Below are 24,520 nucleotides of genomic sequence, written 5' to 3' on the forward strand. Positions count from 1 at the left end.
GCCCTTTTTGGGGCAGGATTCGCAGCAAGGGCAGGATTCGCCATCGATCCTCCCTGGCCTGATCCTGCCCACAGTGCTCTTCCACCCTCCCATCAAATGCTGCCCTGCCACCCGCTGGGGCCCGCGGGGGTGGGGGGTCACCCCTCTGGGCAGGGTGCAGGCTCCCAGCACCTCGCTCCACCTTCCCAGCCAGGAGCTGCTCCGGGAACCAGCCTGGGGGGGGTAACGATGCGGCAGCCCTTGTTAGGGCTCAGCGCCCGCTAACGAAAGGCCTGTCCCCTCCCCAGGCATTGCCACCCCGCAGGGCTGAGGCAGCCTCCCCCTCCCCGTAGGGCTGGGTGCGGAGGGCTGGGGCACCTTTTGGGGAGGGATAAGGGAAAAAGGACATGGGAGGGCTGGGGCAAGAGCCAGCCCAGGGGTGGGTTGTTGGCTCTGCAGCGGGTGCCAGCAACTGCTGGAGGCATTGGGAGTGGACTGGGCATACTGGGTATACGGACAAGCGTTTGCTGCCGTGGGAGAGCCACTCGCTCTCCTGTTTAACCTTCGAACAAACCGCTGCACCCTCCCGTGCCTCAGTTTCCCGCTCGGCACAAGGAGGCAGGAGCTGGATCCCCTTTCCCTTTTCCCACAGCCGGGCAGCACGAGCACTTCAGACTTGCATCTTGCCCAGCAGCAGGTGCATTTTGGGGTTAAATGTTGCTTTTTCTCTGTGCATTGGATTCCCCTTCCAACGGCCCTGCCGGGTCAGCCCCTCTGGGGTTTGTCCTGGCTTTACGTGTGCTGGGGTCCGGCGCGGATGCGGCTGGGCAGGCCTGGGAGGGAACCTGCCCTCGAAGCCGTATCGTCACCCAGCTCCTGCCTGCGCTCCCGCGCTCCACTGCGGCATTGTCCTACAAAATCCTCTGCTGCAGTAATCGCTGAAAAAACCCCCCCACAAGCCGTGCATGCACGCAGCAGCTCTGCGTGTAATGACTGCTGGGTTATGGATCTGCACGGGGATAACTTTGAATTATTATCTGCACTAAAACCCTGCAGTCTGTTGTGTGCCGGTAATGAAATGTGCTGGCTCCCTCTCCCAGGCTCGCGTTTCTCGCTGCCGTCGCTGGCTGGAGCGAGGCAGGGGAGCGGGGCCGCACTGGCAGCTCAGCCATGCTGGGCTGTGCTGGATTTTAAAATGATCCATCTGCAGAACAGGCTCCCCGAAATGTGCGTTGGGGTGAGCAGGGGGCAGCCCCTGGGATCTCGGGGCTCCTGCTGGGCTCCAGCACCGAGAGCCGGAGCTCCCAGCATTGATGTCACCCTCAGCTCGTCTTCGGCCAATGCTCCCGTTGGCACCCAGCCCGAGTGTGACATCCAGCGGTGCGGACACAGTGTCACTGCCAGTCCCGGTGTGATGGCAACATGCTGACAAACGGGGTACAAAGCTGCCCCCGGCTTGCCATGGCGGCGGCTGCTCCTCAGTTTGGCTTTTCTCAGCCACCCTTGGGGCTGAGCGGGTGGAAGGCAAACGGGGAGGGAGATGCCTGTGTCCCTCTGCGGGGAGGGTGTGAAGGGGGCAGCCGCGGGGTGGCCTTTGCTCGTCACCGCTGAGTAGCCGAGGACATCAGGGCGTTGATCTGCCTCTTGCACATCTCCCGCTTGGTATTTATAGCACTCGTGTTATCAACTCAAATCAGAATCATGTGATGCTCCACTAACTTGCACTGCAGGACCAATTAATCACCAGGGTTTTTAAGCGAGCGGTCGAAGCATCCATCCTTCACCTTCATCCCCAAGGGGAAAATGCGAAGGTGCCCGGTGCTTCCCAGTAGCTTAATGCTGGGGGAACTGGGGGAATCTGGGGGTGTGTCGGGGTGCACTGGAGCGGCAGCCAGCTCCCCGCCTCCAGAGGCTGCGCCCAGCAAACACAGCTGCTCCCGGTGCAGGGCAGAGCTGGGCAGGCAGGATGGAGAAGATGGAAGTGGGCACTGGGGGGACTTTTAACCTGCCCCCGCCAGCGCTGTGCAGCCCTGGGTTGCTGCCGGGGGGGCTCAGTGCCTGTGCCAAGGGCTGCTCCATCTCCTTCCCCCTGCGCCAGGCGACCTGTTGGGAAAAGTGGGGGCTTGGCCTTCTCCCGGGGACACCCCGGTGGCGGGGGGGCTCGGGGACAGAGGGGTCGGGGGGCCCAGGCTGTCCCAGGGCTGGGGGTCCCTGGGTGGGGGTCCCTGGGCTGGTGTTGCTGCTCAGTGTCACCCAGCTGGTGGGGCGGGGGGCGAGGGTGGGAGGAGGGCGATCCAGGTGGGGATGGTGGGGTGGTACTGGGGTGGGCAGGGGTCCCTGGGCTGTGCGACTGGGGGGGCAGGTGATGGCAAGGGGGAGTGGTGAGCAGTACTGGAGGCAACTGGGTGAGAGCGGGGGTGGCAGGTGGGCGACACTGGGGGCACACGCGTGCCACGGGGGAGGGGGGCAGGTCAGTGGCACCTGAGGGGGGGCCCTGCTGTGCGGGGGGGGGGGGCACCGGGCAGGCGACCCCGGGGACAGGGCAGCACCTTCCCCCCTCTCCCCCAGCCCCGCGGCATCCCCGGGGCGGGGCGGGGCGGGGCGGGGCAGGCCCGGCCCCGCCCCGCATTGGCGCACCCCGGCGCTGGCGCGGGGGCGGTGCCGGGCGCGGCGCAGAGCGGAGGATGCTGCGGGCGGGGGCCGCCGCCGCCAGCCCCGGTCCCGGGCGGGAGGGCACCCCGCCGCATCCCGCCCGCTGAGCCCCGGCCCGGCCATGGGGGCTCTGACCAGCCGGCAAAACGCAGGGGTGGAGGAGGTGGATATCCCCGCTAATTCCGTCTACAGATACCCCCCGAAATCCGGTGAGCCCCCGCGGGGTCCCGCGGCCCGGTGCCGCCGCTGGGCGGGGGGGGAGCAGGGCGGGGACCGGGCACGACCTTGCTCCGGTCGGGGCCGCCCCTGCGCGCCCCAAGGCACCCCCTGACCGCACGCGGTTGGGGGGGCACCCTAAAAACATAGGTCTGGTGCTGGGCACCCTGTCTCCGTGCGGTGCGGCAGGGATGGGGTCGCCCCGGGCCCCCCCGCGGGGTGCCCCCTCTCCGGGTGCCCTTTTGCGAGCCAAACCCGGCTCCCAAACTTGGCCGAGTTGATGCGACTTCAATGATGTTATTATTATTTGTGCCCGCGGTCTGCGGCGCTGGGCTGGGAAGGCTGGAGCTCTGTTCGTACCTGGTCTGACTGCTCGGGAAAAGCCTGGGTTTAAATTCCCGGGAGGCTGGGGTGGGAGGGATTGGAGGGGATCCCTCCTTCCCAGGGCCCTGCCCCAGAGCAGCACCCCGGCTTCTTCCATGGGGAGCCTTCGCCCTCCCCGGCTCCTCGCCTCCTCGCCTTGCCTCGGCAGTGATGTCTCTCCTGCTCCCGAATCCAGCCCTGTCTCAAACCTTGTGCGTGACCTTGGAAAATCTGTCCCTCCCCTCCGTGCTGCGGTTTTCCCTGCAAAGGGCCGGGCTGAGCGGCTGTCCGGGGGGGCCATGGGGGGGTTGCGATGGAGAGAGGTGATGGGGTCCGGTCTTTGGGTGGGTATCGCTTCAGAGCCGCGAAAATACCGGTATCAGCAGATGATGCCTGGGAGCACCGTGCGTGTGCGGGGATTGCCACGGGATCCTTGCGGCACTGAATATTATTAATAGGTAACTATTTTGGTAGTTAATAGGATAAGGTAAATGCTTGGATCGTTAGTGCTGTGACAAATTACTCGCTAATTACAAATAAAGACATCCTTAGGAAGAATTACAGCCAGCACAAACCCTACTCTTGTCCTGAAAAGCTGTGCTTGGCTTTTTTTTTTAATTTTAATTTTAATCTAAAATGGGTTGCACAGCTGACTGGCACATCTGCAGTGGCGGGGGTTAACTGGGGCGCTGTGGGGTGGAGATGGCCGATCCTCGGCAGCCCGTCCTCCCGTGGGGCTCCCCCAGCTCCCCCTTTTATGCGGTTTCAAGGCCCCTGTCACCTTGATGCCAGCTGAAGCTGGACCACCCCATCTGTGGGTCTGCTCTCTGCAGGGGCCGCGGCTCCGTGCATTAAGGGGTTTTGTCTTGGGACTGCTTCTTATTTAGGGGCTCTTGAAAGATCCGGGCAGGAAGGGGTGGAGGGTACCAGTCCTGTGCCCCACTCTGGGGGAGTGAGTGCACCCGGCTGAGCACTTCCAAACTCATCTCAGCTGGCAGAGGACACCAGGCTGATGCTTAAGTCTGGCTTTCAGGGAGATCCCGGGGCTTTCAGGTGTGCTCAGGTGGGCTGGTCCCACTGATGGGGCCTGGGCAGAGCTGGGGGGGCGGTCCCGGTGCTGCTCGGGGTCTTCGGGCAGAGGGACAGGAGGTGCCCAGGTGACATGGCCATCTGCACTGGGACGAGGGCAGGCTGGTGGCCGTGGGAGATTATGGATGGTTTGCTTTTAATCTGAGAGGGGATTTGCCTTCAGCGCTGCCGGCAGCCGAGAGGGAGGCAGGGGAGGACGTGCCGGGCAGCAGAGCTGATTCCTCTGTGGCGGCAGCGCTTCTCTGGCCTCCAATGCCGCCTGGAAACAGCCACTGGCTTTGGAAACGTGGCCCTGGGGGGGTCTCACGGGACCCCAGGGACATTTCCCTCTCTGTGGATATGGCTTTGGCTGTTTGGCTGCAGGCTTGCTAGGGATGGCCAGTGCAGCCTGTGGGAATAGGGCAGCCACGTCTTGCCCCAGTCAAGCATCTCCCCGTCCCATCCTGGGGGTCCCATCCCCTCCAGGCAGGGTGCAAATGGGGTTAGTTAAGCCAATATTTTGAGGCAAAGGCAGGGATTTACTTCAGTGGCTCTAATCTCACGCTGGCAAAGGCGATGGGAAGGAGCGCAAGCAGGGGCTGTTTTATGGAGCCCGCTGCCTGGCTAGTGGGGTGGCTGTTGGGGCAAGTCCCCGGCTTTCAGCCCCTGTCCCTGGCTGAGGATGGTACTGAGCCCCCCCCAGGCACACGGGAGGGGAGACCACGAGCAGGGCCCTGGCTGGGATCAGGCGTGGAGGGGTTAACCAGCCAGTGACGCCCCAGTCCCGGGGGGCACAGCCCCACGGTGGTGGCACCGCTATGGCACAGGGAGCAGCGCCGTGGCTGGGGTTTGGCTTTGCCTCCGGCCACCACTGGCTCTGGCTGCCCGCTTTAGAGCGCTGAATTAAATAAGCCGCAGCGTGCCGGCTCACCGGGCAGTGCCGTGCCCATCGCAGCACCCCGTGCTGGCACCCACTGCCGTGGGGTGTCCCTCTGCCAGCACCGTACCACGGCCACCCGGCTGCGATGACTGCAGGCTGCGCAAAACCTGGCGCTTCCCTCGCCAGGAGCGCGCGGACGGGCTCAAAATGAGCTTTTCTATTTTAGCGGCTTTGGAGAGCCGGGCTGTGACCCGGCCGAAGCATCCGGGCTCTGATGTTTGGGAGCCAGGGGCCGCGTTACCAGAGCCGAGCCAGAGCCCAGCAGGGCAGCGATGGCTCGGGGGACAGCGCGTGACGTGTGCCACCGTGTGCCAGAGCCACAGGCACGGCCACGGCGCGCACCGGGGTCTGCACCCGCGGGGTCCTCGCCGGTGGCGGGGCATCCCACCGGCCCTGTGTAAGGTGGCATCCCTGGTGCTCGTGGAGAAAAGGGGTCGATGGTGTCATTGGCACCAGCTGGTGCCAGGTACGTCCTGCGTGACGGTGCCGGCGGGTGCGCAGGACGCGCTTTGTTTGCCAGGAACACCAGGCAATTTCGGTTTATTCCTCCTTTCCAGCAGCCGCTCTGTTCAGCCCTTCCTGCACGCTCACCAGGCCTCTGAAGTTTCAGGTCTCATTAAAGCCCAGCTTTCCCTCGGCGATGTGACCGTCCTTGACGGGCTTTCCTTCCCCAGCGGCAGGCGTTGGTTAAGGATTTGTAATTAGCCGATAATAAGGTGGCTGTGGCTGGAAAGATGCTTCCTTCTTCTGCCAACCAGCCGTGCCCGCAGGGTCGCCCGCACGGGCTGATGGGCTTCCCCGTGCTTCCCTGGCAGAGCCCGGCACGACTCGAGGCTCTTGTTTAATGGCAAGGTTTTTGGAGGACCTTTCCTGGGAGGGAGCGCGGGGCCAGTGCTGTCCGCTGCAAAGGGGGAGCTGAAGCCCCTGGGCTGTGCACGGGGCGTGCTGGGAGCCTGCAGTACCCAAGGGTGCTTCCAACCCCCGGCAGAGAACTGGGTGACAGCAGAGTGGTGCTCGCCTCCTCTGCCCATCCTATGGGAGCTCCCAGCACCCACCACACCACAGCTGGGGCCATCGCAGGGAGCTTGTGCTCCATTTTCCAGCTTTCCCCCAGTCCTGGGGAAGCTTTTCTGCAGGTTTAAAGATAATTTTTTTCCATCTCCTGCTCTCGCAAGTCGGTGCCAGGAAAAGCTCCGGACGGCCCCATGCTCCCCCAGCTGTGCCGCTGCAGCAGCTCCGAAGGCACTTTGCTCTTGGTTTTTTTTTCACGTGGCCGCGTCCTTCCCCGGGGAGCTGCCTATAAATTATGTACGTGGAAAATGGGACCAGAAAGCAGCAGGCATCAATAATTGATGGTCGACATTTCCTATCGGGCGTGCTGCATCCGGGCATCCCAGTGCCGCGGGGCCTTCGGGTGAAGCTGTGCGGCCCCGCTCGTTCCTCTTGCCCCAGCATTAGATCCCCTCTCCTCCTCCTCCCCTTGGGCCTTGGGTTCGGTTTTGGTTTTTAAATGCAGTATTAAGGCCTGATCCAGCCCTGGGCAGTCGCAGCATCTGCTGGAAGCCAACTGCAGCCTCTGACTTGAGTCCCCACAAGCAGAGCTGCAGCCCAGGCTTGAGCTCCTTTGATCTGTGGACCCCAAAGGTTTAGTTTTGCGGTGTCCCCGGGGGGCTGCGGATGGCTCTGTGCTGTTTGGTTTGGGGTTTTTGCAAGCTGGACCTCGTCCCCATGGCCGGCAGGACACAGGACGCTGTGTCCATCCTCCATCCGTTGCCCCTCCTGACTCCCGGTGCTTCTGCTTGCCGCTCACCGTCCCTGTTCGCCTCCCCCTTTCCCTTCCTTTTCCCACCCTAAGGAGAAGTCCCGACCCTCTTGCCCCAGCCGGATCCTGTGCCGCAGCCGCAGCCCGGACCTCGCGGACAAGGAGCAGGCACCGGTCGGCTCCTGGCTGGGCTGGCAGGAAAATCTCTCTTCTAGCCTGACCTGGGGACTGCTCCCAGTTCGGGGAGGGGACACGTCGGTATTTTGGCTCCGTGCTTTACCCTGCAAGGGAAGAAGGGACACAGGTCAGTGCCCGGCATTCATCAGGGCACTGTGGAGCACTTTGCAGGGGGTTGCTGACCTCCTGGAGGGTCTACAGCCCCCCAAAATCCTCCCTCCTGCAAGCGAGCTCTTCCTAGGGAAGGCTGCAGGCTGAGAACTGACAGAACTCACTTCAGTTGTGCGCTGCCCACCTCTCGGCAGCGGCCGCAACAACCCGAGCAGGTGCCCGGCTGCGGACACGCTGCCTAGCGTGGCACACGAGGTCTGCGACCGGGCTTTGGGCAGGAGGAACCCAGCCCCTTTCGAGGGCTGCGTGCCTGGCCCGTGCCGCCCCTTCCCGGCAGCGTCCGTGGGGCTGTAGGAGCCAGCCCGGCCCCCCGGGGCTCCCAGGCTTTGGGAGATGCGGTGCTCTGGCAGGACAGGCTGTCTCTCCCGCCTCCTCGGGAAATTAGCCGGTGTTTATGCAAAGGATTAGCGCTGCTCTCCTGCTCTGCCGCCCCGGGAGCCATCTCCCCTTCCTGCTCGCAGACCAGGATTTGGCCGCCCCTGGCAGCGCGGGGATGGCTGAAGGTCGGAGTGACCTTGGGTGGCTCAGGCTGGGCTGGGGCTCGCAGGGATTTCCCGGGCAGGGAAAGGGGAGCAGGCACTGTGCTCGCCGAGGGAGGGAGGCAGCCGAAGCCCCGGGATGTGAATCTGCTCCCGTTAAATCCCACTGGATGGAGCAGCCCCCGAGCCGGGCGCTGCCGTGGGGCTGGGCCCCTGCACCAGCCTCTCCCCATCCCGGCTCCCTCTGCCCGGGCTTCGGCCGTCGTGGTGGCCGGGCAGGGACGGGATCGCTGGCAGCGGGGGGATGCGGCAGGGAGAGGGGAGGGCAGGGCAGAGGGCGGCCAGGAAGGGTCGGCTCCCCCTTCGCCTCTGCCTGCTTGGAGGCTGGCAGCGCGCGAGCTCAACCCGAAAGGCTCCCAGGGAGGTGACCTTGGGGACGAAGGCACCTCTGAGCCATCGATTCGGTGGCTTCGTGCCGCTCCATCGCCCGGTTGAAGCCCCGTCCTCCCCCCGCTCAGGCGCGCTCTGTGCTTTCCTTCCAGGGAGCTACTTCGCCAACCACTTCATCATGGGCGGCGAGAAGTTCGACTCCACGCACCCCGAGGGTTACCTCTTCGGCGAGAACAGCGACCTCAACTTCCTGGGGAACCGGCCCGTGGTGGTGGGCACCGGTGGGCGCGGGGCGGGGGGCACACGGGGCGGGGGGGGGGACACGGGGCCCGGGCGTGCCCCTTCCCAAAACGGTGGTGACTGTCTGTGTCATGGGTGCATGCTGTGAGGCTGCTGGCCGTCACACCCCGAAGGCAGAGCCACCCGAGCACATCTGGACTGGCCCGAGGGTGGCCCGAGTGGGTTCTCTGATGTCTAATAGAAGGGTTGGCTACTTGCTGCAGCCTGTCCTCCACTGGGGACTAACCTGGGTCTCCTCTCAGCCTGCCTGCCCCCGTCCGCGCGCTCCACAGCAACGTAACGTTATTGCTGTATCTCTCGCCTCGCCGCCACGCTTGAGTTGCGATGGGTGAGTAGGTTTGCAAGTGGTTGGGAACGGACCGGGCGGCTGCGTGACCTCTGCCTTCGGGTGCTGCGCTGTGCAGTACCCGTGTTGTGGGTCATCCGATCTGCACCTATTTTTCAACCCGCAAGGACCGATTGCACACACAGACCCACCGGCTTAAACACATCAGGGGGTGAAGAAGATGCTGAGGGGTGATGGGCTGGTTTAGCCCAACTCCTTTCTCGCTCCCTCTCCGAGAGCTGCTTTTCCCCTTGCCCTGCCCAGCCCAGCCGGGAGCCGTCTCCCAGCCCAGACGGCACGGGGTGGGGGACCCGTCGGGAGCGCGCTGCGGAGCAGAGTGGCTTGGACAGGAGCAGGCGAAAGTATTCCCCAAGCTCTAGCAAAAAAGGGGAGGGAGAAAGGGGGTGGTGGGGGCGGCGGGCAGCACCGGTGGGTTTCGCGGTGCTGGGTGCTGCCGGCTCCAGCTGGTGCCAGGGCATGGGGCACCCTGGCTGCAGGGAAGGTCCCCAGACCCCATGGTCCTGGAGATGTTTTTTCTGCTTGCTGCTTTTTGAAAGGGAGGAAATGAGAGTGGGGCCATCCCCATGGAGGGTGTCAGCTGTGGGGGTAATGTCCCCCGCTCCTCCGGGTGCATCTCAGTGGGGCGGCTCGCCAGCATCCCTGGAGCAGTGGGGGGTCAAATATCAAAAAAAATTCAAGGTGAGGAATTAAAAGGCACCAAAGCCTTTCTACTGAGTTGAGATAAGCTTGCCTGGTGCCCACATCCCTGCTCTCGAATGCCGCCTGCTCTGTGCTGGGGCTGGCGAGGCTGCTGCCATCCCAGTTTGTGTTTCCTCCTTGAAATCGGCTTCGGCAGCGTTTTGGCAGCATCGTACGTTCCTTCAGCGGGGAAGCGCCCGGCCTCAGGCTGTGCCAGAGCGGGGATCCCGGTAGAGCCAAGGGCAGGAGCACCCCCCAAAACCCGTGAGCGTTGGGTGGGCAAAGCCAGCGCCTTTCTCTCCATCCTCTGCGCTTCCCCAGAAAATGAAAAGTCAGCACTCGAGTCCTCTCTGCAGCAGCAAGCGCTGAGAAATCCTCTTGATTACCGTAAAAGCCTCTAAACTGCCCAGCGAGCAGTTCCCGAGTCAGACGCCCCGACAGCAGAAGCAGCGGGGAAGGTAAAGGAACAGCTTGGAAACAGCAGAAAGAATTAACACAGTGTTGCAAGCTAAATTGCATTGCTCCGGCTTAATTACCGACGGCCCTGGGCTGCAGAGCTGTGACCGCGGTCTCGTCTCTCCGGGGAGTGGGGGCAATTTTGGGGCTGGGCTTTCGGCTCGGGATGGGTCGGGGGGGGACCCGTGTTGTTTCTGGCCCAAGCCTGTGACCAGGTGACATTTGGGCATCTCTGATGCCGCCTCCGAGACCTGTCCTGGAGCTTCCTGGCTGCGATGCTTTTGCGTTCTGGCCTGTTGTGAGAGCCCTGGCTGGGCTGGAAATGCCAGACATGGCCAGTGCTTTTTGGTGGAGGATTTATCTTGGGTTCCTCGGGTGTCGAGGGCCAGGAGGTCTTCGAAAAAATTGTGTCCCAAGTCCTCTCTGAGCTGAGCACCTCGGCTGAGCTATTAGCAGCGCTGCTGCCGCGGGGATGTGCAGAGCACCCGGAGGCTGCGCAGACTCTCCCCTCCACGGATGCGGGATAATCTGGATTTTCCAGCTCGGACAGGTTCCCGAAGGGCTGGGAAGGGCGTTGCACTTCTAAGTAGCTGCCACCGTGCGGGGACACCTCTGCAGGGGCCGAGGAGCGGAGGGGCCGTTTGTGGCACCTGGAGAGCGTGGGGCGTTCCGGGGAAGCCGGGGACTGTTGAAACGTGCTGCTGGGCATCCCTGCCCACGCAAACCAGCCTGGGTCCTCTTGTGGAAAAACCCCAAGAAAGATTTTTGAGGGTTTTTTTTTCACTTTAACAAAAGCTGGTCTGGACCAAATGTCGCTCTAGATGCGTGGACGGCATTTTTAAATGGGTAACGGTTGCAGTGAGGTTTTTTCTGTTGTTTTCAGCTTGATTTAAATTGAGGAGATGCAAAAAGTCCTTTAAACAGCCCCTTCCTGATGTGCAAATCCAGCTTGCAAAATTTCATTCAAAAAAAGCCCCAACCCCCCCCAAAAAAAGCCCACACGTGGGTGTGAAAGAGCCCAACTGCAACAGCAAAGCAGTTTCTGCAGCCAGAAATTTGCCTGCGGCACTTCCCCATCCTTCCCAGCCCAACGGCCCCCGCGGGGCTGCGCTGGGGCACCCGGCTGCCTGCTTCCTCCTCCGTCACCCACCCCTGGGTGCTGCAGCGGGAGGGGGCTCCCACCCATGGGTGCTCTCCCTGCCAGGGCGAGCTCTGCCACTTACTGCGGGTTGGTTTGGGTACGGCTTGGCCGGCAAGGTGCAAATGAGCAAGATTGGATTGCTTCTAATTTGAACAGCAGAGGATGTATCGAGACATGGCATGGCATGTCGCGACATGGCTTGGCTCCAGCTCGGAGGCCTTTTCTCACTTGCTCCCTTCCAGCTGCAACGGACGATTCTGCAGGTGCCCGTTTAGCCCTCGTTAAAAAGCTCATTAACACCAGATTAATGACTCAGCTGCCCCTTTCCCCTCCCAGCGGGGAAGGAGAGGGTGGCAATTCCAAGGTGCCATGGATTCACCTTCAAAGTGCCCGGTGCCATCGTCTGCGCTGGGTCCAGCCCAGGCTTTAACCTGCCTTCCCATGCCACCGGGGGGACCGGAGCTGCGGGGTGGTGGGACACGGTGGGTGATGCCCGCCTGGTGGAGGAGGGATGGGGCAGGCCTCTGCCTGCGCTGCCGGGTCCCGCGAGCTGCCTGTCCCGTCCCGTCCCGCTGAGCCCTGCACGGGTCCCCAGCCAGGGAGGTTGTGCAGCCCCATCCGTCCTGCTCTGCAGGGCTTTGGGGACGATGGCTTTGGGGACAAGGAAGGTGACGATGGCTTTCCCACGCGAGGGCGCCAGGGACATGGGAAATGGGCACCTGGCTCCCTGCGGGGCATCCCCAAGTGCCATCTGCAATCGATCTTGTCCCCTTGGTATCGGGGTGCAGCGGGAGCCTCGCTGTCCCTGGGGGCCCCCTCCGGGCTGGGGGCAGCGCAGGGGGACGAAGGGACCCAGGCAGCCTGGCTCGGTTACTTATTCCCTCTCGCAAGGCAGCAGTTAAGCCCTCCTGTGAGCATCTGCCATCCACGATGGCACCCAACGCCCGCCTGGCCCTGGCTGTCCCCTGGCACGCGGTGACAGCTCGCCAGTGAGCCGGGCATTAATCCCGGCGTAAGCCTCTGTCTCTCCGAGGCGTGTTTGTGTCGTCCCCCGGGGGGCTGGTCCCTTCCTGGGGCTCAACCTACCTGGGAGGTGGAGAGGGGGGAGAAGGGTCCTGCATCCCTTCCCTGGTGCCCTCGGTCTCCCTTGGGTGGCTGCAGTGCCAAGGACAGGGTGTTCCCTGGCTGCCGCCGCGTCCCCTCTCCCCAGCAAGCCCTGTAGCCCCTGTGCAGGTGGGCAGGAAGGACCAGGAAGGACAAGGTCACCTTGGAGGATGGCACGACACCTCTGCCGCGTAGCGCTGCCGCCTGCCTGGCCCTGCCCGGCCGCCCCGGCGGCTCCCCGCTCCGGGCACGGGGCTGGCGGAGACCCCGCCACCCAAATCCCATCCATCCTCGGAGGAAAACAGGGACACTTGTGTCCGTTCCTTGGCTGGCGGGCGGGGAGGGAGCTCCAGCCTCCCCTGCCCAGCTCCGCGCTGCGTCGGCAGCCTAAAAATGCATCAGCGGCCGCCTGGACAAGGATCAGCCCCTCTCTGCGTGCCCCCCCGCCCCGGTGAAACTGTCCCCTGCAAGGGGTTTGGCTTTGCTCTTTGGAGGGAGGATGTCCCCGTCATCATGCTGCCTGGCACCCAAGTGCCAGCAGGAGCTGCGGGTGCTCAGCACCCATCAGGATGCGCAGCCCACCCCGGGTGCCCACATACGGGGTGTCGGTTCAGGGCTGGGTCACTGGGGGCTCCGGGGACAAGGTCTGCGGCCGCTGTCACCCCCCTGCGTGCGTCTGCCTTCACCGGTGTCTCTCTCGTCGTAGTTCCCTTACGCTGCTCCACCTCCTCAGGAACCCGTGAAGACCCTCAGGAGCTTAATCAACATCCGCAAGGACACCCTGCGCCTCGTCAAGTGAGTCCTGGGGGGGTCGGGGCCCTGAGCCACGGAGGGAGGGGTCCGGCTGGATGCCCCCAGGGGATGCTGAGCACAGGGGTGCTCTCGTCTCGGCACGGGTGGGTGGAGGGGGACGAGCCACCGCTGTCCAAGTGTGCCCCTTCCCCTCCCGACACGGGTGAGCTTCCCGCGGGCACTGGCTGCGCTGGCTCCGCCGCGGGATTAAAGGAGCTTAGTGCTGCCTTTGAAGTGCTTTGCTTTTTCTTCCTCCTCCACCTTCCAAAGGCTTTGTTGGAGGGAGGCGGGGGATTGCGGCCAGGCCGGGAGGTTCGAGATTACGGCTGAAATCTGCCCGCGGCGCTTCTCGGGCTGCAGGCTTGACCTTGGGCGTGCTGGGCCCTCCTGGCGTGCCTCAGTTTCCACTGATGGAGGGCGCAGCCCCTTCTGGGGCCACTGGTGCCCAGGGGAACCTGCTGAGGGGACAGTCCTGGGGCACCCCGAGCCGTCCCCGAGGGGTGCCCATCTCCCGGACCCTCTGTGCTCCCCAGGTGCTCGGAGGAGGTGAAGACCCCGGGGGAAGAAGTCAGCAAAGCCAAGGTGCACTACAACGTGGAGTTCACCTTCGACACAGACGCCCGTGTGGCCATAACCATCTACTACCAGGCGAGCGAGGAGTTTCACAACGGGGTGGCGAGGTGAGGACCCCAGCCTGGCACGTCCCCCGGCCGGCTGCAGGGCTCTGCTGGGGGACACGGAGCCTCCCTCCCCGGAGCATCTCCCCTCCTCGGGGCCGGAGGCAGCTGCCGGTGGTGCTGAGGCTGGAAGGGGGGTTCCTCGCCGCCCCCGGGTGCTTCCTTCCCTGACCCGTCCTGCTCCCTCCTGTCACCTCCAGGTCAGAGCACAGACCAGGAGAAATCATTGCCCCTCCCGGTCCCCCCCAGGTTGGCTCTCTTGGGGTTACTTTAGCCCCGCGGATTATTTTAGCCCTTTTTCGGACTTCTTACCTCCGCCCCAAGAGTCATCCAGGAGGGAGGCGAGGAGGGACCCCCCTCTCTCCCATCTTCCCGGCGTCCCTGTGAGCCGGGGAGACTGGGAGGAGCGTGGGGACACCCGTGGTGCCACTGACGCTGTTCCCTCCCCGCGGGACAGCTACATCCCCAGGGACAACAGCCTGCAGTCGGAGACGGTGCACTACAAGCGGGGGGTGTGCCAGCAGTTCTGTGTGCCCTCCCACACCGTCGACCCCTCCGAGTGGAGCGAGGAGGAGGTGGGTCCCACCTGCCGTGGCATCAGCCGCGGGCTCGGGTACGGTTATGGACATGGGATGAAGCCTCCATTGCTGCTCCACCTCACCAAGCCTCTCCTCCTGTCTCTCTCCAGCTGGGCTTCGACCTGGACCGGGAGGTGTACCCCATGGTGGTGCACGCGGTGGTGGATGAAGGAGAGGGTGAGGAGGGGGTTCCTTGCTGGGTTGGGCTTTCCCAGTTGCCAGCACCGTGGTGCCAGCCCCTGCACCAACCGGGCAGAGCCTCCTGCTTCTCCTTGCTGCCGCCATGGCCCTGTGTGTCCCCTGAGCCCTGCCCGTCCCTTTGTGTCTTGCAGAGCACACCGGGCACTGCCACGTGCTGCTGGCCACCTTTGAGAAGGTAAGTGCCAAGCTGGGGCTGTTCTCCCCGCTCCTACCCCCTCGCCCACTGGGTGCGAGAGCCTGGAGGAACCTGCAGGGCTCGGGATGGTGCTGCTGGGCTGGGGCTGTTTTGGAGCTGCTCCTGAAATTCTGGGAATATCCTCCAAATCCTTGATTTTAAGCACCCACTTTTGAGGCATTTGGTCTCAACTCCATCTCCTCGCCCCAACAAGCCTCCAGCCTTGCAATGTGTGTGACGCCCCACACCTGCCTGGTACCAGGGTGCCGGGAAAAAACAGAATTCCTGCAAAAAGGGCTGGGTGGGAGTGAGGTGGGAGCGGCGACAGCTACAGGGTGGGTGGGCGCTCGAGCACGGCGGTCCCTGGGGTGCTCAGCCCCGGTGCCCACCCGTGTGCTCTCCTCCCTCCAGCACAGCGACGGCACCTTCTGCGTGAAGCCCCTCAAGCAGAAGCAAGTGGTGAGTGTCCGGGGGTCCCCGCGGCGGTGGCAGCCAGCGCCCTGCACACCCCTGGGGGGGAAGGCGCCGAGGGGCTTTCGGGGAGCAGCAAACCCCTGTGTGGGCAGCAGCCTGCCCCTGCCCTGCTCCGGCCTCCCGGAGCTTGGGGACCACCGGCAATTTCAAGTGCCTTGATGCAAAGAGAAGCTGCGGATGTTGGGGTGAGGAGGGCTGGCCTGAGGAGGGGGCCGGGAGCCACGGTGGCTGCAGGGGCCGTGTCTCCGCTCCTCACCCCTTCCCTGCGGGGTTGCAGGTGGATGGTGTGAGCTACCTCCTGCAGGAGATCTACGGCATCGAGAACAAGTACAACACGCAGGACTCCAAGGTACGTGCCTGCATCCCCCAGCTGCATCCCCCAGCTGCATCCCCCAGCTGCATCCCCCAGCTGCATCCTGTGGGTCTCCCCTCGTCCCCTCTCCCATTCCCCTAGCACAGGTCCAGCAGCTAAAACACACTCGGGGCAAGAGTTTGCAGCACGACATGGAGCTGCCCGGGGCAGTACAGGTGTTTTGTGTTGGCGTCGAAGCTGCCAGAGGCAGAAAGCTGAAGGATTGAGCCTTTTTCCCCCATCCTTTGTGGTCCCTTGGGAGCGTGATGGCTGGATCTTGCTGGCTTAGGAGGGCACTGTGGGGCTCGAAGCGTGGGACATGCCTCCCCCTCTGATATATATATATATAAAAAAATATATATATGTAGAAGTTGGGGTGAAGGATGCATCCCTTTGTGGGGTTCCTGATGGCTCCAGCCCCATCTCCCAGACTCCAGGAGGGGAGCGATAAGGTCCCAGGGTTGTATTTCAAGAGCAGGCAGCCCAGGGACACAGGCAGGACCCTGCAGCAAGCTCTCGGGGCACCCAGCCGATATTTTAGGGCACCCACCCTCACGCCACGCGGGCTGGGGACCCCGAGGCCGAGCGGCTCCCGTCTCTCCCACGGGGCAGGTGGCCGAGGACGAGGTGAGTGATAACAGCGCCGAGTGCGTGGTCTGCCTCTCGGACGTCCGCGACACCCTCATCCTGCCCTGCCGCCACCTCTGCCTCTGCAACACCTGCGCCGACACCCTGCGCTACCAGGCCAACAACTGCCCCATCTGCAGGCTGCGTAAGGGCCGGGGGCTGGCGAATCGGGGGGGGCTGGCATCCCTGGGAGGGGACTGGCATCTCCCGTCCTTGGGTTTTGGGGTCCCTCCAGCCCCGCATGCAGTGATGCCATGCGGGGATGCCCCTCCTGGGAAATGGGGTGGCATTTTGGGGGGGGTCTCCTTTCAGCACCTGGTTTTCACCCCACCCTTCGTCCCTGCTGCCGCAGCTTTCCGAGCCTTGCTTCAAATCCGAGCCATGAGGAAAAAGCTGGGTCCCCTCTCGCCCACCAGCTTCAACCCCATCATCGCCTCGCAGACCTCCGACTCCGAGGAGCACTCGGTCAGTGCCCGGCCGAGCCTGGCCCCCCCAGCTGGCCGCAGGACCCCGGCCCCCTCCACCCCGTGGTGCTGGGGCCAGGGAGGTTTGGGGATGCAGTGCTTCCCGGGGCCAGGGTTTATTTATTTAATACAAATTGATCTTGCAAAAATTGCGAGGTTGATATTGCAAAAAAAGGGCTTTCGGTTGGGTGGAAAGACCACAGATTTGGGGCTTTCATTTGTGCAGGGAGTTTGTCTGTTCTCTGGGTTTTGGCTTCTCCCCTGGGCATCTCGATCCCACTGGGAGCAGGGGCGGGGGGGGCAGCAAAACGGCCCGGGGGGACCTTCACCCCGTCTCCCCTCTCTCCCCAGTCCTCGGAGAACATCCCCGCGGGCTACGAGGTGGTGTCGCTGCTGGAGGCTCTCAACGGGCCGCTGACGCCCTCGCCGGCCGCCCTGCCGCTGCGCGCGCTGGGGGACCCTCCGGGCGCGGGGACCCTGCCCTCCTACGGCAGCGACGGCCCCCTGCCCCCCCTGCGGGCCCTCTCGCCCCTCGAGCGCCTCCCCGACTGCGGCCCCCCGGGGCTCAAGCTGAAGAGGAGCCTCTCCAAGTGAGTGCGGGGGCCCGGGGGGCTCAGGGGCGTCTGGGGGCTGCGGGCAGGGGTGAAGCCCTCTGCTTTGCCCTCCCTGCCCCCGCGCAGGTCCGTCTCGCAGAACTCCTCCATCCTGCCCGAAGAGGAGGACGAGAAGTCGTGCACCGAGTCGGAGCTGAGGGTCTCCAGGAGGAGATCCCCTGCCCGGCGCGAGGAGGTGAGCACCCTCCGAAACGTGCTGGTGACCAGCCGAGGCACTGGGGGGGTGGGCGGTTTGGGGGTGGTTTGGGACCAGAGCGTCTGGCTGGGGTTTGCCCCTCCTGGCTCTTCCTCCATCCATAAGGATGCCAGGGGAGACGGATCCATCCCTGCCGGATATCCCCATCCCGTCCTCCCCATGTCCCCTTCTTCCAGGAATGCGGCGCGACGCCAGAGAGCGAAAACCTCACCCTGTCGTCATCGGGAGCCATCGACCAGTCCTCGTGCACCGGCACCCCCCTCTCCTCCACCATCTCGTCCCCGGAAGGTACGGCACGGCGGGGCTCGCAGGCGCTGGCAAGGCCGGAGAGTGGGATCGCGGTTTTGGGTCCGTCCTGCTGCGGGGGGACATGGAGGGGGCTTGCGTGGCCCCTTCCTACCCTGCCATGGACGTTGCATGAAGCCCTGGGGTATCACCTCTGCTTCATCACCCATAGACCTGAAGATGGGGGGCATGGGGCCACTGATCGCCCCTGCTTCATCACTCTGTAGACCCAGAGACGGGGGGCTGCGAGCCCCGGGGACCCGCTGCTGGCAGCTTTCCACTCATCACGCCTCCGTGGCATGCAGCAGGTCCTTGCTCCATGCCCCGCTCCTCCTCATTAGCCCTGGTTTTAATTAGCTGGTGCTGTGCCACGACTTGCGCCGGTGCGCTGGGGGGGTCTGGCGGCCCCGCTCAGCCCCCGCTCTCCCCCAGAGCCCGTCAGCAGCAGCCTGGCTCAGTCCGTCATGTCCATGGCCTCCTCCCAGAGCCAGCACTCCCAGCTCAGCACCGACACCGTGTCCTCCATGTCCGGCTCCTACGTCGCTCCCGGCACGGAGGAGGAGGAGGAGGAGGAGGGGGACATGCTCCCCTCTCCCGTGGCCGCCAGTGCCACGGCCTCCGACGGAGAGGTAGGCGCTGGGGGGTTTGTTGCTGGCACCCATCGCCCCCAGGTTCAAGAGCTTCCCCATGGGATGTAACTTCTCCTCCAAACCCACTGGCACCAGACTCTATTTTTTTTTAACTTCCATCTTTCCCACCTTCCCGCAGTCAACGCCTGTGGAGTCCCCGGATTTAAACTTCGTCAGCATCTCGGCCGAGGAGCGCGATGCCGAGGTAACGAAACCGCCCCGCGCGGGACTGGGAGCCGCGGTGCCTGTGGAGGGGGAAGCCGGGCAGCCGGCACCACGTCCGCCCGGGGCTGGGACGGAAAAGGGGCTGCCCTGGGGACGGAGGGGGTGGTGGGGCTGTCCCCCATCTGGGCTCATCTTCCTGGTCCACGGACCCCCCCCAGGGCCAGGGGTAGGGGTGTTCCTCCAAAGGGACCCGGGGACAGCTCCTGGCACGTGCCGGGACGCCGCGGGGCTGCTAACGCTTGCTGCCTCTCGCCTGTGCCGCAGGGCAACGACGTGCTGGAGGACGAGGACGCCTCTCCCACGCAGGAAGACGGTAAAAGGCCCCGGGTTGTTGTTGTCCCCCTGCTTTTAGTTCGGTGTCACCGGTGGGTAGCCAAGCGAGTGGCAGACGCTGTGCCGTCTCCAGCTCCCCTGCCTGCTGGCTGCCATCGGGGAGAGCCCTGGGTGCCTCCGTGGGCACTGGGGCTGGGAAAGCATCTGTCACAGTGGGGCCACCCACAGGGGGGTTGAACACCAGTGGGTCGGGGGAAGCCAGCCGGCCACAGGGACCCCGGTGAGCGCGGCGCAGGGCACGGAGCAGGCGACGGCTGGCCCGCGGGATCTGACAGCGTTTCCAACAGGCCAAGTGGGAAAGAGGCTTCTCCGTGTTTTTCCCCTCACCATGAAGGTCTTTCCTCACATCTCTGAAAGTCTCCCCCTTAGGGACCCCTGGCTGGGCTGGTTCCCGTAGGAAGGGGCTGCAAAACTGTTCCCTTTGGGATGCTTTCCTAATTTTTTTTGGCCTGCCCTCAAAGTGCTTTCACAAGCCAACACACGCGCATTGAGGGCTCCTCTCGCCTCCTCCCATGCACCAAATAGCCAAGGAAAGACGTGCTCACCCCCGTGCCGTTGGCCACCAGGCGCCTTGGAATTATTCCGGCCGATAGGGAGGCCCCCGGTGTGCCCCCTCCCGTGTTTGCAAGTCTCTGGTTAGCAAAAAATATACCAAAACTGTTCCCTCGTCCAACCTGGACTCAGCCAAGCGGGAAAGCAGGAACACCCATCCCCAAAACGTGGCCTCTGCCCTGCGGGGAGGCTCTTGCTGATGGGGAGACTCAGATATGACAACTGGGGAGCAACTGGTGGCCGTGGTGGACATCCACGGGCACCCCAACAACGCCGGGAGCAGGTCGGCCTTTCTCCTTGGGACACGGTCCTGCGCCCGTTCTCGGCGGGGCTGCTGACTTGTTTGGGAACGTCCCTCCTGAGGGCTAGTCGCCTGCCTCTGACGGATGCAGGTAACAGCCTGGGGGCTGATCTCTCGTACAGGTGATGCCAAGAAGCAGAGTTACCTCCCTCAGCCCCGAAAGCCTCCGTCCCCCCTGCAAAGCTTGGCTACGGCTTCTTTTGCCCCACGCATCCAGTTGCTGCCTCCTCCCGGCATCCCCGCGGCTCTCGCGCACGCGCTGATGGTGCCGGAGAGGCTCTGGCAGGAGGTGACGGGTGCCACCGCGGCCCGGCTCTACCGACCGGGGACCGCTCGGCCGTGCCGGGGGGAAGGTTTGTTGAACCCCGGGCAGGCGGCGGGGGAGCAGGTTCACGCGTGCCGGTGCCCGTCGCCGCATCGTCGCTGTTTCGCTGCCCTCCGATGCGGCCGGTGCAAGGAAAGGAGCAGCTCGGACCGTGCCCAGGCATTATTGTCCGCTCTTCACCCACTCCCATCTAGATGCATCATTTTAATCTTTTTTTTTTTGAAAGAGGGTGGGGAGGGGAGAGGAAAAGACCCAGAAATCCCACACCCCACCGCTAAAAAGGCAACGGCAAGCCCCAGCGCCGAGCCGCGGCGTTAACTGCCTTAACTCCCTTCCAGGCCCGAGGACAGGCGCTTTCCTCGGTCTGAGGTGTGACAATAACAATGACTTGGGCATCGCACACGTGAAAGCGCTGGACAATAAACTGTGCTCTGAGGCCTGCTTACCTGGTGAGTGGCCATCTGCTGAACATGAACTTGGGGTGGGGGGGACAGTTCCACTCCTCCCTGCATCCCCCAGCCCTTTGCATCCATCCCTCCTCTCCCACCACCATCCCCACCATCCCCACCAGGCTGCACCCCACCGCCCGTCCCCCGCGGGGCTGAGCACCAGGCACGTCACCACTCAGCAGCCGTAGGTCAGGGTGACCTGTCCCCACCGGGGTGTCCCGGGGGGGTCACAGACTTGCTTTGCTGGGAGTTTTGTCCCTTGGCCAGGGGGCTGCTGGCTCCTTGGGGGGCACTAGCCCTCCCCGTGAAGGCGGTTGTGGGGCACGACGGTAGCCTGGTCCCGACTTGTGGTGGGCACAGCGGTATTTTGAGTCGGGACGTGAGCTGCAGCTGTCCAGCCTCGCCGCAGGGGCTGCCTGCCTCACCCTCCTCTTCCTCCAGGGCCGGGGAGATGGGGCATGTCAGGTCTAGCTGTCCTTCTGCAGAGCCCCGGAGTTCATCCCTCTTTCCCATTTCTTCACGCTTTCTCTTCCACCCTCCTTCCACCTTTCTCCTGTTCCCTCTCGCCCTCTCTCCATCCCTTTTTTCTCTTCTTCCTCCCTCCCGGGCTCCTCCGTCCTTGTGAAAGTTCATGTTCGCTCTGTGCCAACACGGTTTTCTCAACCCACGCTTGTGTCCCCTCCCTGCCCAGAGTTGCCCAAAGGTGACAAATGTATTGGTGACCCTGGGTCCCTGTACAGGCCATGGGCGCAGCGGGCTGGGGACCCTGCCCAGCACCGCAGGCTCCTCTCCATCAGCCTGGGGGTGAGGAAACAGGAGGGGAAAAAGCCAAGACGAAGCCCTCTGAGGGTCCAGGTCTGCGTCAATACATTTGTGGACAAGCTGAAAGCAACTCTGCCCCTGCCTTGCCCCTTCGGCTAAATTTGTGGCAGGTCCCAGACCCGCAGCGGGTGCTGGAGAGCCAAGAGGGTGGGTGAAACCAGCCCAGCCCCCCCAGGAGGGAAAAGTCATTTCTTTCCCCCCTTCTCCTCCAGGAAAGCTTCCTCTCCCGCTGCCTCGCCTGATCCTGGCGGTTTCTGCACTGGAGAAACTCGGCTGAGGCTTGGGGAGGAACAGGCGCCTGCCACAAATGCCCGTGTCCCCTCCATCACCCTCCGGCAGCAGCTGGCTGAGCCCCACCAGCCCGGGGGGGCTGGGGAGGGGGCTGGGGCATCCCAGCAGCCCCCCTGCCTTTGCTGGGGGTGCCGCAAAGCATCCCCCGGCCGTGGCACCAGCCAAAGCCATCCCTGCCCGTGTCCCCCTTGGTTGTGCCAGGGGGAGGATGAGGAAGGGGGGGCTTTGCAACCCAAACAGCCCCAGTACGGGGCCAAATTCTTGCTCTGCTGCAAGGACTGTGATGGCTTCATCCCCTCCTGGGCTGGGGTGCAGAATCTGGCCCCTGGGCCAAGCCCAGCCAAGGATGTGCTCTCCAGCCTTTGGCCACCACGTCTGCCCGTGCGTCCGGTGGCTGCGCTGCTTGGAGCCCTCGGCAGGGAGCCGCGCTGCCGCCCGCATGAGAGGGGCGATCCGGCCTCGGCATTTGCTGGGAAAAGCGGGGGGCTGCCGCTCGCGCCGGGGCAGGGGGCAGAGGAGGTGCAGAGCGGGGGCTTCGGGGCTGCCCGTGGTCCCCGGGGGATGGCAGAGGGGCTGGAGGGAATAACTCCAGGGATGCTGAGCTCTGCCCTAAAGGGGTTGGAGGAGGATGGCCCTGGGGTGCCCTGGGGTGCTGGGGGGGCCAGGGAGCCAGGGCGGTGAAGGGGAGCAGCTGCCCGCGGGGCTGTAACGGCCAGGTGGTTGTTTCCTCGTTGCAATCGGTGTTTTGCAACGTTGGTTTTGTTCGTTAGACTCAGGGCAGCTCCTTCCTTCCCCGGCCCCGTCTGCTCCCCGTCAGCAGCCACCCACTATCGGGACTCGGCCACTTTCTGTCTGCGACAGAGACGATTTGAGGCACGGTTTAGTACTGGTGGTGCTGGATTGCAATCGCAGGGCTGGTTTGCATGCACTGAAAAAGTCCCTTTTGGCAGAGGTTTCTTGCAGGTTTGGATGTAATCGCATCCATGGGGCCAGCAAGAACAGGGCGGACTTTTACTTTGGGGCCAGGTGCTGTTTTCTTGAAAGCTTAAAAGAAAATCACCTCGACTAGCGATGATGATGATGATGATGATGATATTATTATTATTATTATTATTATTATTATTTATTATTTATTCCCCCAATTTCTCTTGTGCAGAGGTTTTGCCATGATTAGACCCCTGGGTTGGTTTTTGCCCTCTTTGTAATGGATGAAAGCGTGGGATGTGGTTCCTCGAAGCTGTTGTGAAATCTCTGCAGATTTCAGGCTGGTGGAAAAAGGCTGTGGGAGGAATCAAAAGGCCACATCTCAGGGATTTTAGGACACAAGGTTTAACTAAAACCCACAAACCCATGTCCTCGAGTGGATCCCGCAGAGCCCCGGGGCGTGCAGCGGGTTGCAGGGGCTGTCCCCGGGGCTCAGAGCATCCTCTGGCCACGGCCGCAGCCTCTGCCAGGGACAGGGTGGCATTGGAAAGAGAAACTGGGGGAAGGTGCCTGCCGAAAAGGCTGGCAGCAAGGTGGGGAGGGTTGGGGAGCTGCTGCATCAGAGGCAGCAGAAGACCTGAAATCCCCTGAGGGCTTTTGCTGGTTTAAACCCGGATGATCCGAGCTGTAAGCGATATCGCAGCGGGCCGGGCGAGCCGGTTGGGTTTCGCCACGATGCTCTTTGGGAGCCGGTCTGCGCAGGGCAGGTCTGACGGCTGCTATCGGCGGTGGGGAGCCCCCTCCTGCAGCCCAAAGGGAGGAGAGGCGGGTGGGCGTGCGGCCAGGTCCCCACTGTGGGGCCAGACTGTGTCCTGCTGCCCCCAGCCCCGCTCCTTGGCAGCCTCCCAAGGGTGCGCTGAGCGGAGCTGGGTCTCTGCACCGGAGCACTGCAGTGACTTATGCAATGTCAAGCTCTTAATGGGATTTCGGTGTGCGTGTATGTGTGGTCCTGTTTAATTCTCTGTTCCCGCCGGGATCCGCAGACTTAACGTGCCTCGCTCTCCAGCCTGAGCTCACCATGAAAAGCCAGTCGAAATGGCAGCTGTCTCCCCCATAAATCAGCAGGCAGCAGGGTTTTATTGCTCCCTCTCTGAGGAAGCCTCAGCGCTTGCCCTTGGCCTTGGGGTGCCCTTGCATGGTCCCCTGGGCTCAGAGCTGCCCCCACACCTGGGCACGGGGCTTAACCTCGCTGTGGGAGCAGCCGCCCTGCTTTAGGGGTGCACCCCCTTCCTAAGGGCACCACGTAGCCTCTGATCATTTGGGTGGCAGGACGCAAGCCATGGGCAGGCAGGTCCCCAGCTCTGCCCGTTGCCCTGCCCCGGCTGGAGGGTGCTGCCCGAACCGGGAGCCTGCAGCCAGAGAGGAGGCGTGCGGGGACCCGGCTCCCCTGCACCACAAGCATGCCCACCCCTCGGTTCTCCTTGGCACGAAACCCCGGGGAGCTCCACGCATGACGGCCCCCTCGCACCGTGTCCAGCGGTGACTCCCTGTCCCTGTCCCAAACCCGTTCGCAGGCGGCGAGCCCCCCCGACCCCCCTGCGGTCACCCCGTTTGCTCGCTCGTGTGCATGCCCCCGCGCCGCCTCCGCTCCCGCCTTCACCATGTGCCTTCTGGTCTCTCCTGCCACGCAGCCGCCGTGCCGGACTCCTGCCCCATTAACATTGAGGAATAGGTATGAGACCCCCCAGAGCCTGCGCCCGCCTCACGCCCCATCACGCGGGGGGGTCGTGCCCCTCGCCCTGGCATGGCTGGCAGTCCCCTCGCTGTCCTGGCCAGGGTGACATCCCTTAGTGCCTAACCTGCAGCCGCCACAGGGCATCTGCATGTGCCCTCTCGCTGGGCATGGGGGGGCAGAGGCAGCCCCCTTCCATTTGGGTTATTAAAACCCCGCCACGGTGTGCAGTACTTTCCGTTTGCCCCTTGGCATTCCTGAGAAATCGGGGGTTTAAGGG

The 24,520-nt window shown here is 63.6% G+C and overlaps 1 protein-coding gene across 1 annotated transcript; it reads left to right on the forward strand.

The window, feature by feature from the left end:
- The first annotated feature begins 2,752 nt into the window (after positions 1-2,752).
- On the forward strand, positions 2,753-23,815 carry RNF157 (ring finger protein 157). Its single transcript, XM_075170117.1, is given in 22 exon segments — positions 2,753-2,840; positions 8,350-8,468; positions 12,929-13,017; positions 13,548-13,694; positions 14,149-14,266; positions 14,380-14,446; positions 14,602-14,645; positions 15,057-15,104; positions 15,397-15,468; positions 16,084-16,243; positions 16,451-16,563; positions 16,914-17,152; positions 17,243-17,351; positions 17,549-17,660; positions 18,090-18,286; positions 18,426-18,491; positions 18,776-18,824; positions 20,361-20,463; positions 21,071-21,174; positions 23,552-23,614; positions 23,617-23,757; positions 23,760-23,815. Coding segments are annotated over 22 exon segments (2,304 nt in total).
- Positions 23,816-24,520: the final 705 nt, after the last annotated feature.

This window comes from Calonectris borealis, chromosome 20, assembly GCF_964195595.1.
Source record: "Calonectris borealis chromosome 20, bCalBor7.hap1.2, whole genome shotgun sequence".
Classification (NCBI taxonomy): domain Eukaryota; kingdom Metazoa; phylum Chordata; class Aves; order Procellariiformes; family Procellariidae; genus Calonectris; species Calonectris borealis.